This window comes from Taudactylus pleione, unplaced genomic scaffold (assembly GCF_031769625.1).
Source record: "Taudactylus pleione unplaced genomic scaffold, aTauple2 ptg000406l, whole genome shotgun sequence".
NCBI classification, from domain to species: domain Eukaryota; kingdom Metazoa; phylum Chordata; class Amphibia; order Anura; family Myobatrachidae; genus Taudactylus; species Taudactylus pleione.
This window is the reverse complement of record NW_028284808.1, coordinates 1,945,694-1,958,035: the sequence shown is the minus strand read 5'-3', so window position 1 is coordinate 1,958,035 and position 12,342 is coordinate 1,945,694. Positions and strand designations below refer to the sequence as shown.

Here is a 12,342-nt window from a genome sequence, read left to right as displayed (position 1 = left end):
CATACTGACAACGTGTAAAAAGTTTTTTTGAGATTTTTCTAAATTTAATTAAAAAAAAAAACTAAGAAATCACATGTACATAAGTATTCACAGCCTTTGCTCAATACTTTGTTGATGCACCTTTGACTAAACGCGTTGGATTCTCCTCTTACCTTTCATGAGCTTACTATCGCTATATCGGATAAGCCTTACAGTCTTATTTTATTACATTTGATGTTTTTTTATAATTTATGCATATTTATTTATAATTTGTGTGTCTAAAAAAACATCATGTTCAGTACTTGATTACTGACTGGTAACTCTATCTTGTGTGCTTTTAAATTGTCTTAAATAAGTTATCTTTACAACATTTTAATATTTTATGGTCCATGGTTCACATAATCCCTACTTTTATTTATGGAATATTACTATTGTATACCAAATACTGGAGGCTAACAATTGCTTTTTATTTTTGCACTATGCACTCTATGGGGGGTGGGGGCACAACGGTGGAGGGGTGGCTACTACTGGGGGCACCATTATTGGGAGGACCTCTACTGGGGGGGGCTACTACTGGGGGCACTTAATCGGGAGGGGGAACCTCTCCTGGGGACTACTACTTGGGGGGGAACTACCACTGGGGGCATTATAAATGGGGCCTACTACTAGAGGCACTGCATAAGAGGGACCACAACTGCATACTGGGGGTACTGTATAAGGGGTACTACTGGGGTTAAGGTGCATATGAATAGGAATGTTCAGTGTGAAAATAAAGGGGTGTGTCATGTTGACATGCCCCATTTCATTTTTAAGTGACAACGCGCACATCGGGGGGTGGGGGGGGCTCCGTTTTCAAATTTGCCCTGGGCTCCAAATACCCTAGTTACGTCACTGACCAGGGGGGATTACTTCTGGGGGCACTACCGGGGGGGATTACTTGTGGGGGCACTACCAGAGGGGGATTACTTGTGGGGGCACTACCGGGGGGGATTACTTCTGGGGGCACTACCAGAGGGGGATTACTTGTGGGGGCACTACCAGGGGGGGATTACTTCTGGGAGCACTACCAGGGGGGGACTACTTCTGAAGGCACTACCAGGGGGGAATTACTACTGGGGGCACTACCAGGGAGAATTACTTCTGGGGGCACTACCAGGGGGGATTACTACTGGGGGCACTACTAGGGGGAATTACTTCTGGGGGCACTACCAGGGAGAATTACTTCTGGGGGCACTACCAGGGGGGATTACTTCTGGGGGCACTACCAGGGGGGATTACTACTGGGGGCACTACCAGCTGCTGCATTTCCCATCCTAGGCTTATACTCGAGTCAATAAGTTTTCCCAGTTTTTTGGGGTAAAATTAGGTACCTTGGCTTATATTCGGGTCGATTTAAACTCGAGTATATACGGCATATATATATATATATATATGTATTTATATACAGTATATATTTGGTACTACATATAATGCCCAGCGATGACCCCCCACACACACTTTCTCACTTTCTCTGCCTATGACCTCTCTCTCTCTCTCTCTCTCTCTCTCTCACCCCCCTTACTCTCTTCCCCACTCCAATACTTTCTTCCCATCTCTTCTCCCTCTCCCACTGTCTCTCTCAATCAAAGCCCCCGCACTCTCCCCTGTACATCTCTGATTCAGGTGGAGGGGTCAGAGGTCAGACCAACTGTCACTACATGCCAATGTGATTACCTACTTTTTATCAGCAACCGATGTTATAATATAGTTTGTTCGGAGGGTGCAAAAGGAATTCCTTTGAAAGCAGTGACTAACACTTCATCTATGATAACTTCTGACTATATGTAAAAGGCAAATGGTTTTGCTAAAAAAGCTTTGTCGGATGAAACTAGAATAGACTAAATAAATGAAAATAAGATTACAATAAAATAACCATCATATTTTTTTTTCTCAGACATGTTTTCTTTTTGAATTCATGCAACTTAGAGTTCAAAGACCTCAAAGTCAATTCCCTCGCTTTGTGTGTATCAAGCTGTCCTCAGGAGCAGCTAACGTCACTGCAAGACTTGGAGCTGTTTGCAAAGAATAACGGTATGTTTGTAAAATTCTGGTTTAAATAATTCATGCTTTCTGTAAATGCAACCAGCGGGCACTGAGGAGAGGGTAGGCATCTCCGGGGGTGTGGCCATGGTTCCCTCTGTACGGTGACGAGCAGCTTCTATTGCGGGCTGGGCCCTCCATATCGTGTGGCAACACCCCCACTTATAACTATTACTAATGCCCATTGCATTTGTTGATGGCTCACCAGGCAATCGGGGATACTGAAATAGGGGTGAGGTGAATACAGAGTACCCAGGCCTCTCTAGGGGCATGGGAGTGTATGGAAGGAATCATGCCCATGTCTTCCTAACCACGCAACTTCTACTAATGGCCCCCAACTGGGTGTAACCATGCCCTTTGCACCAGGGCATGGCTAAGCTAACAATTCTATGAGCATTGCGTTGGCCCTTCCCCCTCTTTATAGACCCACAATCTGCCCATTCCATAGGAAGTGGGTGGAATGTGGGAGGCTCACCTGCTCTTCTAGGAGTTTGTGGGACTAATGATGAGGAGAGGCATTCCTGACACCTTATAGCTATCAGCCACATCTCCCCTCCAGTCACTCTCCCGGAGGGGAGAAAGTATGAGGATTAATGAAAAAGTAACTAATACCCCTTTTACGCCAGAGCAAAAACCTGTGTTTTTGCTGGGTCTACCCGGGTTGCAGCATCAGTGCAAAAAGGGTCCCTGAAAAATAACCCAGGTCAAGTGACCTGGGAATCCACTCCAGGTAACTACCAATGTTGGACCCAGCATGGACCCGGGTAATGGTGCAGTGTAAACGGCGCGACCCAGGTTATCCGACCCAGGTCATACCTAAAATGAGCTGATTGGTGGTTGTGGAGCAGTCACCTCCCACTTTTTATGACATCACAGGTTTAGTAGGGCAGATCTGGGTTCAGTGTGAACAGGGCTGACCTAGGAGTAACCCAGATCGAATATGCAGTGTAAATGGGGTTTGACCTGTGTTGGAACCATGTCCAAAAACCCAGGTCGGACCTGGGTTTTTGGTGGAAAAGAGGTATAAAATCATTTGGAATTACGATCTATGGGCTAAATCTACTAAATGGCGGTTTTGCTGGAGGCTTGAAACTCCTGCACATCGCCTGCGGTTTTCAACTCCAAACCACTGAATTTACTGTTTAGCAGTTTTGTTGGTGTTCTAAAAATTGCCAGAAAAACCACCAAAAACCATCAGTTTTCCAAAAGCCACGCTTACTAAATTACCCCATGCATCCCCCTGAAGAGTATTTTCCCAGCAACTGGCCTGTATGCTGAATTTAGCACTGCAAAATTAGATGGAGATCATTAGAAGGGTATAAAGGTAATGGCTGCAGATGTTGTTACATTTTATTTGCATAAAAGTGGTTTAATTGTTTTGTATATAACCTAATAATATTCAGTTTAATCTATGCTTCTCTAAATTTAGCTGTTCAAGATGGCCATTATTAAACGCACAGGCGATAAAAAAAAATAAAAATTTTTTTTGCCCTTGTCCAATGTGTAAATCACATTGAAATGACCTTTTATAATGAAATATTATGGTTAGGGTAGATTATTTAGTGAAGGATGATTGATATCTATAATATCTACTGTACTTGTAATAAAAATTATTTCTTCAGTTCAGATTAGTCAATTTGTCAACTGTGTTTTTACATTTCTGTATGGGAGTTTATAATATATATAATATAAACTCCCAATGCCAATCCAGAGAGAGGGAGTTTATCATTTCCTTACTGTAGCCAAATAAATGACAGACTCGGCATAGAGTATTAATTGCTTTATCCTCTCCTATGTTCCAGGCTCACAGCTCTGTGTATATAAGATGAACTACACAGAGTACACAAACCATCCGAAGGCATCAGAATGGTGTCCTGTGCTTCCGGTGCCGCCGAGGTAGGTGTTTCTCATTACTCTGATGCCATAATACAGAAAATAACCACAAAACTCTTGAAAGCACATTTTTCATCTCACACTAATGATGCAGCCATTTTGTCAGCCGAACCCATATTCGTGACAATTCTGTTACTTGCTTTAGCCATCTCCTTGTATTTAAGGTAATAAGTAGGGGTCCACTTCCCTTTCATTCCCTATCCCCACCCTGAACCCTTCCTGCTACTTGTAGGGCTAGAATGCACCTCAGCTCTCAGTGCACTTTGAAAGAAATGTGATGCCACAAAGATCTTTGCAGCACCACTCCCTATATATGTGTGTGTACAAACCCCCATAGGTGCAGCACTCACGACTCTCTTAGATCACAACAAAATTGGCAAATTCGTTTTTTGCGATGATTGTTGTGATTTAAGAGAGCCATGAGTGCCGCACCTATGGGGGTTTTATATGTAGTGCATGGTGGAGCAAAGCTCAAACACCTCATACCTCCATGGATATGAGTGAGCAGCACATGTCCACCACATATGACTTCAGATAATTTTTTGATTGTTGTCTCATTTGGATGGTTTGTTCCCCGTTTTTTCATGATTCTTGTATGACTTTAATAAAACACTTTTTGTATTTATTCAGTGTGCTGGTTGTACTCCATATCAATACGCCAGTATAGTGGATGGAGCCACTCTACGTTGGTTACTCATGAAAGTCCCAATCCTCAAAACATTAGGAAAACAATCGAGGTCTCATTAGTGCTGAGTGTTAAGAATAGGTCCATGTACATGTTGAATATTATTTGTTTAGTTAGAATGACAATGCTGCAATTAAAAATTAATTAAGAACAGTTAATCTTTGCTCTTTTCCTAACCTCCTGTGCAGTCACTAAGTACAGCATCTATTACTCACTGCTTATTCACAATGGAGCCAGTAGTTTTGTAACAGTATCCATGAATGCAGCCTCTCAACCTACGATTGAAGGTGAAGGCTGAATATTAACTTAAGCTACAAAATGGCTGCATCCATGGCGTGGAAGGGTCAGCTACATTTTAGGTTCCTAAAAGAAAAACTTATTATTCCTTTATTATAAATTTACAATTCTTGTCTCTTTTGTTATACAGCAAATCATTCCCACTCTTCAACCGCTGCATTCCTCAAAATCCTGACTGTTACAACCGTTTTGCATCAGTATTGATAGATGTGGTTAATGAAATAGATTTCTTTCATCGGATCCTTAGTGGCATTATGGCTGGCAGAGACAATGTCATAGGATTGAGCATACTTGCAGTAGGTATGAAGGCATCAAATATTTCCTTGTTTTCACTAAACATCTTTTCATGTTTTTTGCAGAAATGGCAGCAGGTACAGAAAAACAATCTAAAGCTACAAGCATTAAGTAAAAGTAGGGAATCCTGGCAGTAACCGCCTTAGTTATGGAGCATATTATGGATATTAGTTACGGAGGATATTTTGGAGATAATGAGTCCGTAATTTGAGGATATTTGTCATAAGGAGTTCTGCTAAATATGGTGGAACAACCACATTGGGCAAAAAAACTTTTCCATTGTAACAGCAGCCGTTAATCTCCTCCACCAAGAAGTGTAGGGCAACACAGTTCACACATTGCACGTCCATAGGACCTAAAGAGTAGTATTGTGGCGAATATGTCCTATCCAATGCAAGTGGTTTATCAGTTGATCTTGTTATACGTTGTTTAAGATCTTTCAACCATGTACTCTGGGCGACCTGTAAGGTTTCCACCATGTCGATGTCCTCAAGGCTGACCTCTAGGCATGTTTGGTGTAAACAATGCGAGGTAAAGTGAATAATTAAATAACACAAAAGTGAATGATTGAGGTCCCTGCAAGACGTGCTGATATATGTGGCTGCAAATAACTCTCACAGTTTCCAGATCACCCAGCAGGTCACATGTTCCAGGTCACCCAGCAGGTGCATAGGGAGAGTTCAGTAACTGACACAGTTTTTGGACCACCCAGCAGGTGCACAGGGAGAGTTCACCAACTGTCACATTTTTTAGAGCACACTGGTGATGCATTGTAAATGGCGGGCGGACATTTTGCCACATAACTCCGAAACGAAGCAACTAATTACAACGCCAATATTTTTGTGCAAATCTATGGACGAAGATCTATAATTTGGTATATGCCCTGCTCAGACAACGGCAACATAGAAATATGTCACTCATAAAAGTCGTCATTCTGCTATGAATATATAGATATCCTGTAATAAGACCGTAGTGATGAAGACAGTTCCAAATGTCAAACAGCCATATGACACCACACTTAAATTAAAGTGGATGCTCTTGTATAGAAAATATATACCATAATTGGAAGTAGACTCAAGTAAATGCTGCCCCTGAAGACTCTTATGTGCCCTTCTGTAATACTAGAATTTTCGACCCATCTTTTGCCAGGTCTCTAGCTATTGTTCCTGGCATTGCAGGGTTGTTTTTTTCTGTTCCCCTACCTTCACATCTTTCTCCCCCTCTTCCTCCCATCTCTCTCTCTCACTCACCCTCTTCCTCCCATCTCTCTCTCACACACCCTCTTCCTCCCATCTCTCTCACACACCCTCTTCCTCCCATCTCTCTCACACACCCTCTTCCTCCCATCTCTCTCACACACCCTCTTCCTCCCATCTCTCTCCCCCTCTTCCTCCCATCTCTCTCACACACCCTCTTCCTCCCATCTCTCTCACACACACCCTCGTCCTCTCCTCTCTCTCTCTCTCTCACACCCTCTTCCTCCCATCTCTCTCTCACACACACCCTCGTCCTCTCCTCTCTCTCTCTCTCTCTCTCTCTCACACCCTCTTCCTCCCATCTCTCTCTCACACACCCTCTTCCTCCTTTCTCTTTGCCTCTGAATAATATATAAATGTGCATTACACATATTTATACCATGTATAAAAAAGGACATATTAATAACGAAAAACGTTTAAGACCCTTCTCCTGGCAGGCGCGGGATGTGCTAATTTGCGGGACCTCTAGCAGGGAAGGGGGTTTCAAGAAGTTCCGCTCTTTCTGGACGCTTGAGTGTGTGTGTGGGGAGGCAGTTCAGGACCTGCTTTGGTTTTGGGGGGTTGATTCTTGTAATCTCCGGTAGATAGGGGTGTATCTATAATGGGTGCAGGGTGTGCGGTGCACACGGGCCCCTGAGTCCAGGGGGCCCCCCATTTTCCCAGCGTTCTGTGCATGCGCAGTAGGAAAATCGCCGGGAAAATGGTGCAGCAGCGCAGTATACTCTGTGCACAGACTAGTGCCTAGAGGTTACTAAACCTGTCAGTACGCCGCAGCCGCCAGAGAGAGAGGAGGGGGCCTCGGACGGTGAGTGAACACGGGTCCCCTCCTCACTAAATACGCCCTTGCCGGTAGAACAATAATACTCCACACTATGGGAGTAGTGAAAACTACGACATCTCCCAATTTGGAACTGACTGCGCATGTGTCTAAATCGCAAAACATGTTGTGGGCATGTGCTACACAATTTTTCTGAAGTTGCAAGTTGGTGCATTTGTGACGTATTTTGTACGAATGAAAATTAAAGTGAAATTCTGTGTTTCTGGGTAGCGAGTACCAAGACGCATATAGCGCCCGTTTCTGATGGGAGTGCCGTGGCCATGAATGTAAACGAATCTGAGCCATGGGTACGAGGAAGGGAAGCCTGTTTCTGATGGATCTCTAGAACCTAGCATGGAGCTGGTGCAAGTGCTGATGCTAATGATGATGGTTACGTCTGCGGACGCTAGAACAGCGGGCAGGATAGGCTTGCACTTTCAGGTGCACGGTTATGCAATTTACTTTGGGAGATTATTGCATTAGCATAAGAAATTAAGGGCCTGATTCAGCAAGGAATGTAGATGCACGCAATCGGTCGATGTTTGCGTTTGCAGAGGCTACGCAGACCCAGAGCAAAGTAATTGACAGGAAGTGCTGTTTGTGAGTGGAGGAGGTGGGTGAGGTGGGGGGAGTGGTCGGGCGAACACAGGCGTGCCAGTGCGTTTCAGCGCTGTTGCAGGTGCGTGTATAAATTATCCACTGCGTGGCCATAAACAGCCATAGCACTGATAGCGTGCGTGGCTGTTAGCAATTTCTGATTAAGGTCAGGGCTTGTGCAAGTGTGCTTTTGAGTCCAATGTTACTCGATGTTACCGATTGTTTCGCTATGTTCCCCTAGCATACGGATGTGAGTAAGGGGAAGTGGGTGTCCTTATGTCAGGCTGCGTTCACAATGTGAATGCAAACGTTTAAATAGCACCGCTGATATTAGCAACTGCGGTGCGTGCGTATAAGCAGATTGCGTTCCGTAGTGAATCAGGCCCTAAGTACAATGCCCGGCCATGGGGAACAGCAGCCACAGAGGCATCTGACTCAGCCCTTATATGCGGAATATTGGGAGATGATCTACGCAGTATCGCTTGTCTGATTAAGGGAAGTTTTTTCTTTTACTTAAAGACATATATCAATGTAAGGTTTTCTATTCAAGTGCTAGAGTTAATTATTAGATGTTAATATAGCTGACACTATGGAATTCATAGCAATAATTCCTTCATTAACTACCTATTATCTTATTAGCTGTACTAGCGTAAGTAAATATCACTGCCTCTAATCTAGATTGAGACCTGCTATCATTTAATAGGCCAGTGAAATACAATTGAATGCTACTTAGGGGTTTATTTATCAAGCAGTGGAAAGTGTTGAGGAGTGAACCAGTGGAGAAGTTGCCCATAGCAACCAATCAGCTTTGAAGTAGCATTTATCAAGTACAGTCTATAAAATAATAGGTAGGAGCTGATTGGTTGCTATGGGCAACTTCTCCACTGGACCACTTCTCCACACTTTTCACTTCTTGATAAATAGACCCCTTAGCTATTTACTTTACATTATTTAAAACTCACCTATGTACACTTTAGTAAATCAAAGTATGACTTTTGCCATTTGGCTGCGTGTAAAATGTATTCTTCTACTAATCAGGGTTACTGTTATGTACTACACTAATACCAGCCTTTCTTTTCTCCCATCAGGTCTATCAGTAATGATGGTCATATTATTTCGCTACATTAGCACCCTCCTGATTCATATCTTTATAACCCTACTCACATTTGGGTTACTATGTAAGTATATGCTTTTACATTCTAACTCTTGCATCCTCTTCAATATAGTGATGTGTTATTGTATATTAATTGGTTTATTTCCATTCAACTTTGGAATTATGCAAACGAAAGAAGAAAATAATACTATATGGAGTTACTTTTACGGTTGTTTTCATTTGTTTTTGTTTTTAAGACATATATGTAAAAACTCATTGGGAAGTTTGGTCATGTGTAAAGGTGTGGTAGTTACAGTAGAGAGAGGTAGTTTTACTGTTGGTCTGACAACCACAAAGATACATTACACTAACACACCTTCAAGAAATACAATCAGGTTATTGGTGGAGTAATTGGGTTTTTGCTTTCCATACAAAAAGTATTGTCTTTCAGTGTTATAATATCAGTGCTATACAGTGAATTATATTACTATGCAATCGGACACAACATGTCCACAGTTGCTCTGCTTTGCTCTCAAACATTTGTCTTAAGCTCAAGTCTGGAATACAGGAAGGTTCTCATACTCTTGTTCACCATAGAAATGTGGGTGTACGCTAAGTTCATCCTGCATAGTTTTCTGTTAAGCGAAATAATGGTGGTTATACAGATGTGTCGTCATACACTATTGCCGCAGTCAAGCCAAACAGCTCTTCTCGCGCTCCAGGTCCCGTGCGGCTCAGCTTGCATGGAGCGTCTTTTATGCTCAAATGTGTAATTTAATCGCAATGTGATGCAACAAAACTATTTTGTTTGACTGCACTGATTCATTTGATATGTGACACTTGTACATCTGTGTGCGACTGAGTCTAAATCTGTATACAATGTGCTACGCTGCAGTGTCCGCGGCTTTTTTCACTCCAAGTTCTGTTGTGCTTCGTATGCACTTATTTAAAGCTAATTCCTGTGCGGTCAAAGTCGCAATCTGGCGTCTCTGGTACAGATGAATGGTGTTTTATGCGTCTGTGGTGTGAATAAAGATGCAAATTTAAAGAAAAATTTGCTAGGCTACACCGCTTGGCGTGGCTCACTCTTGCTATATGTCCCGCTCTCATGGCGTATTGAGGCTAGGTGTATGAGGGCGCATCTCTATTCATTAATCCTTCAGAGAAATTTTTCCACCTGTGACACATGCAGGGCTGTGCGAGCGATACCATAGCACAGAGCTCTGTCGCTGCATATGGTCCCTGCGTCTGCTTATCAGGGTGCCTGAAACGGCATCCTGCAGCCTGTATAGCTTTTACAGTACCTCCCAGAGCATCCTTTGAACACTCCAGGCATGCACCTTGCAGCCTGTACAGGCCTCTGGTGCGCCGTGAGAAAGCTAGTGCTAGTGGCCCCACCCCCCGAGGCGACATCATGACAGCATGCACTCAGGAGGCGGGGCCGGCACAGGGCGCATTACCGCCCTGTTATGGCTCTGGATAAATGAACTCTTTCAGAGGGACTATGGAACACCCCTCCAGGTTTTGTATGAATCTGCATATTCTGCACACCTATAGGCTTTGTATGACTGCACATTCCAGAGTTCTTGGTAACACTATTGCATAAAGCATTACTGTAACAGACCTTTACAACTCCTGTGCCACGGAGACTCTCCCTCTCACTACTCTTTACTAATGCTCTATATTTTTTATGTTAATTCAAATATTGGTTGTGTTTAATCAGGTGTGATCAGACATTTGGCTCACAGGGAATACTGGGAATTATAGTCCCATAGCAGCTGGAGTGCCACACACTTCTTACCTCTATGTAAGACATGCTGGGGTTTGTAGTTCCACAACAGCTGGAGAGCCAGACATTGTTTACCTCTGTTTGTTGCTAGGGTGGCTGTAAGAGCCACACATTGCTTAGCTTTGCTGTAAGGGAGACAGGGGTTGAATCAGCAATGAATCAGCAGGGGACGGAATTGCAAAGCCGCACACAAGCAGCTTAGTAGTTCCGCCCTTGCAAAAATTCAAATGCACCAGTGATGTCAGTGGGAGAGCTTCCGGCTCTATTAGAGCAAGAAGCTCTCTGGGGCTTGCGGCCACAAGACCCTACCACAAGGGTCTCGTTTCAAGCCCGATGGTCGCGATGGTCTTGACCATCGCGACCATCATCCTGACCACTCGCAAAAGCTGTGGGTGGTAACCCACAGCTATGCGAGTGGCCATGAGGCCGCAACAAAAAAAAACAAGCGGCCGCCCTGATTCAGAGCGAGCGCTCACTTTTTGCGAGCGGCTCTGAATCAGGCCCTGTGTGCGATCACGCAGGACCCGCATCCACATGCGCATAATGGGTCCTATGCACGCCCAAATTCCCGGTATTCGGGATTCTGAATTCAGCATTGCACTTAATCTTTAAGACCCAAGTTATAATTAATCAGTTTCTTATGATTTATTCATACAGTTGTCTCCGGAGTACTGTGGTGGCTGTATTACGATCATATTAATGACGTTAGTTATGAGCTGGAAACTGAAAAGGAAAATGCAAAGTTTTTACTTGGATTCTCAATCATTTCAACGTTACTATCTGTAAGTACCTTCTTGTATTGGCTGCTAGAGGGTAATAATTATTTGTGGTTCCTCTCACTATTGTCTTCCCAATATTACACACTTATTATCTGAATTTGCATTGACTCTGTGTGACCGCTCTGGCAAACATTCTTTGTTTCAGTTCCAGTTAGAATTGTACAAGGTAACGGTAATTATTAGGATTATGGGGAGGCTTAGGGGTTAGGCACTAGGGGGAGAGTTAGGGTTAAACTGCTCACACACAGCGATTTGGCTGATTTCGACGAATCCTGAGGACAAATCGTGTAAAATATGGCCAAATCGTGAATTTTCACTCATGATCACGATGCCGATGCGCGTCCCTGCTGGTCGACATCGCATCTTCAGATCTGCCATGCTATAGGGCAGATTTGCCAATCTGGAACACAATGCACTGGATGCACAATAGATCTTAACTCAGATTGGACAATTTTTACTCTAAATCGTGTGTAGGACAGCCGGGAGCTGCCGAGGGAGAGTTCAGGGGAAATCGCACACATCGTGGGATCGTGTGCAGATCGCTATGTGTGTGGGCATCTTTGGACTGCGAAGGGTGGAGGATTAGAGTTAGGCTGTGGGAAAGGTGAGTTATGGGGAGGTTTAGGATACTAACCTAATCCTGTCGGTATTCTGATAGTCGGGATGTCGCTGTCGGTATTCTGATCGCCAGCATTCCGACAATTGGGAGCCCGTCCCCAACACTGTTATCCTGTTCTGGACAGCCACGGCCTATTCCTTTGCGTGAAAGTTTCCATTGGTCCTA

General features: G+C 43.7%; 1 protein-coding gene across 2 annotated transcripts in view; it reads left to right on the top strand.

The window, feature by feature from the left end:
* Window positions 1-12,342, top strand: part of SLC44A3 (solute carrier family 44 member 3) — a 166,657-nt gene that overhangs the window by 45,605 nt on the left and 108,710 nt on the right. For both annotated transcript variants that reach the window (XM_088446818.1, XM_088446817.1), the window contains 5 exons: window positions 1,913-2,049; window positions 3,861-3,954; window positions 5,064-5,233; window positions 8,986-9,075; window positions 11,437-11,561. In XM_088446818.1, coding sequence (XP_088302944.1) covers window positions 1,913-2,049; window positions 3,861-3,954; window positions 5,064-5,233; window positions 8,986-9,075; window positions 11,437-11,561 — 616 coding nt within the window. The remainder of the gene's footprint in view (window positions 1-1,912; window positions 2,050-3,860; window positions 3,955-5,063; window positions 5,234-8,985; window positions 9,076-11,436; window positions 11,562-12,342) is intronic.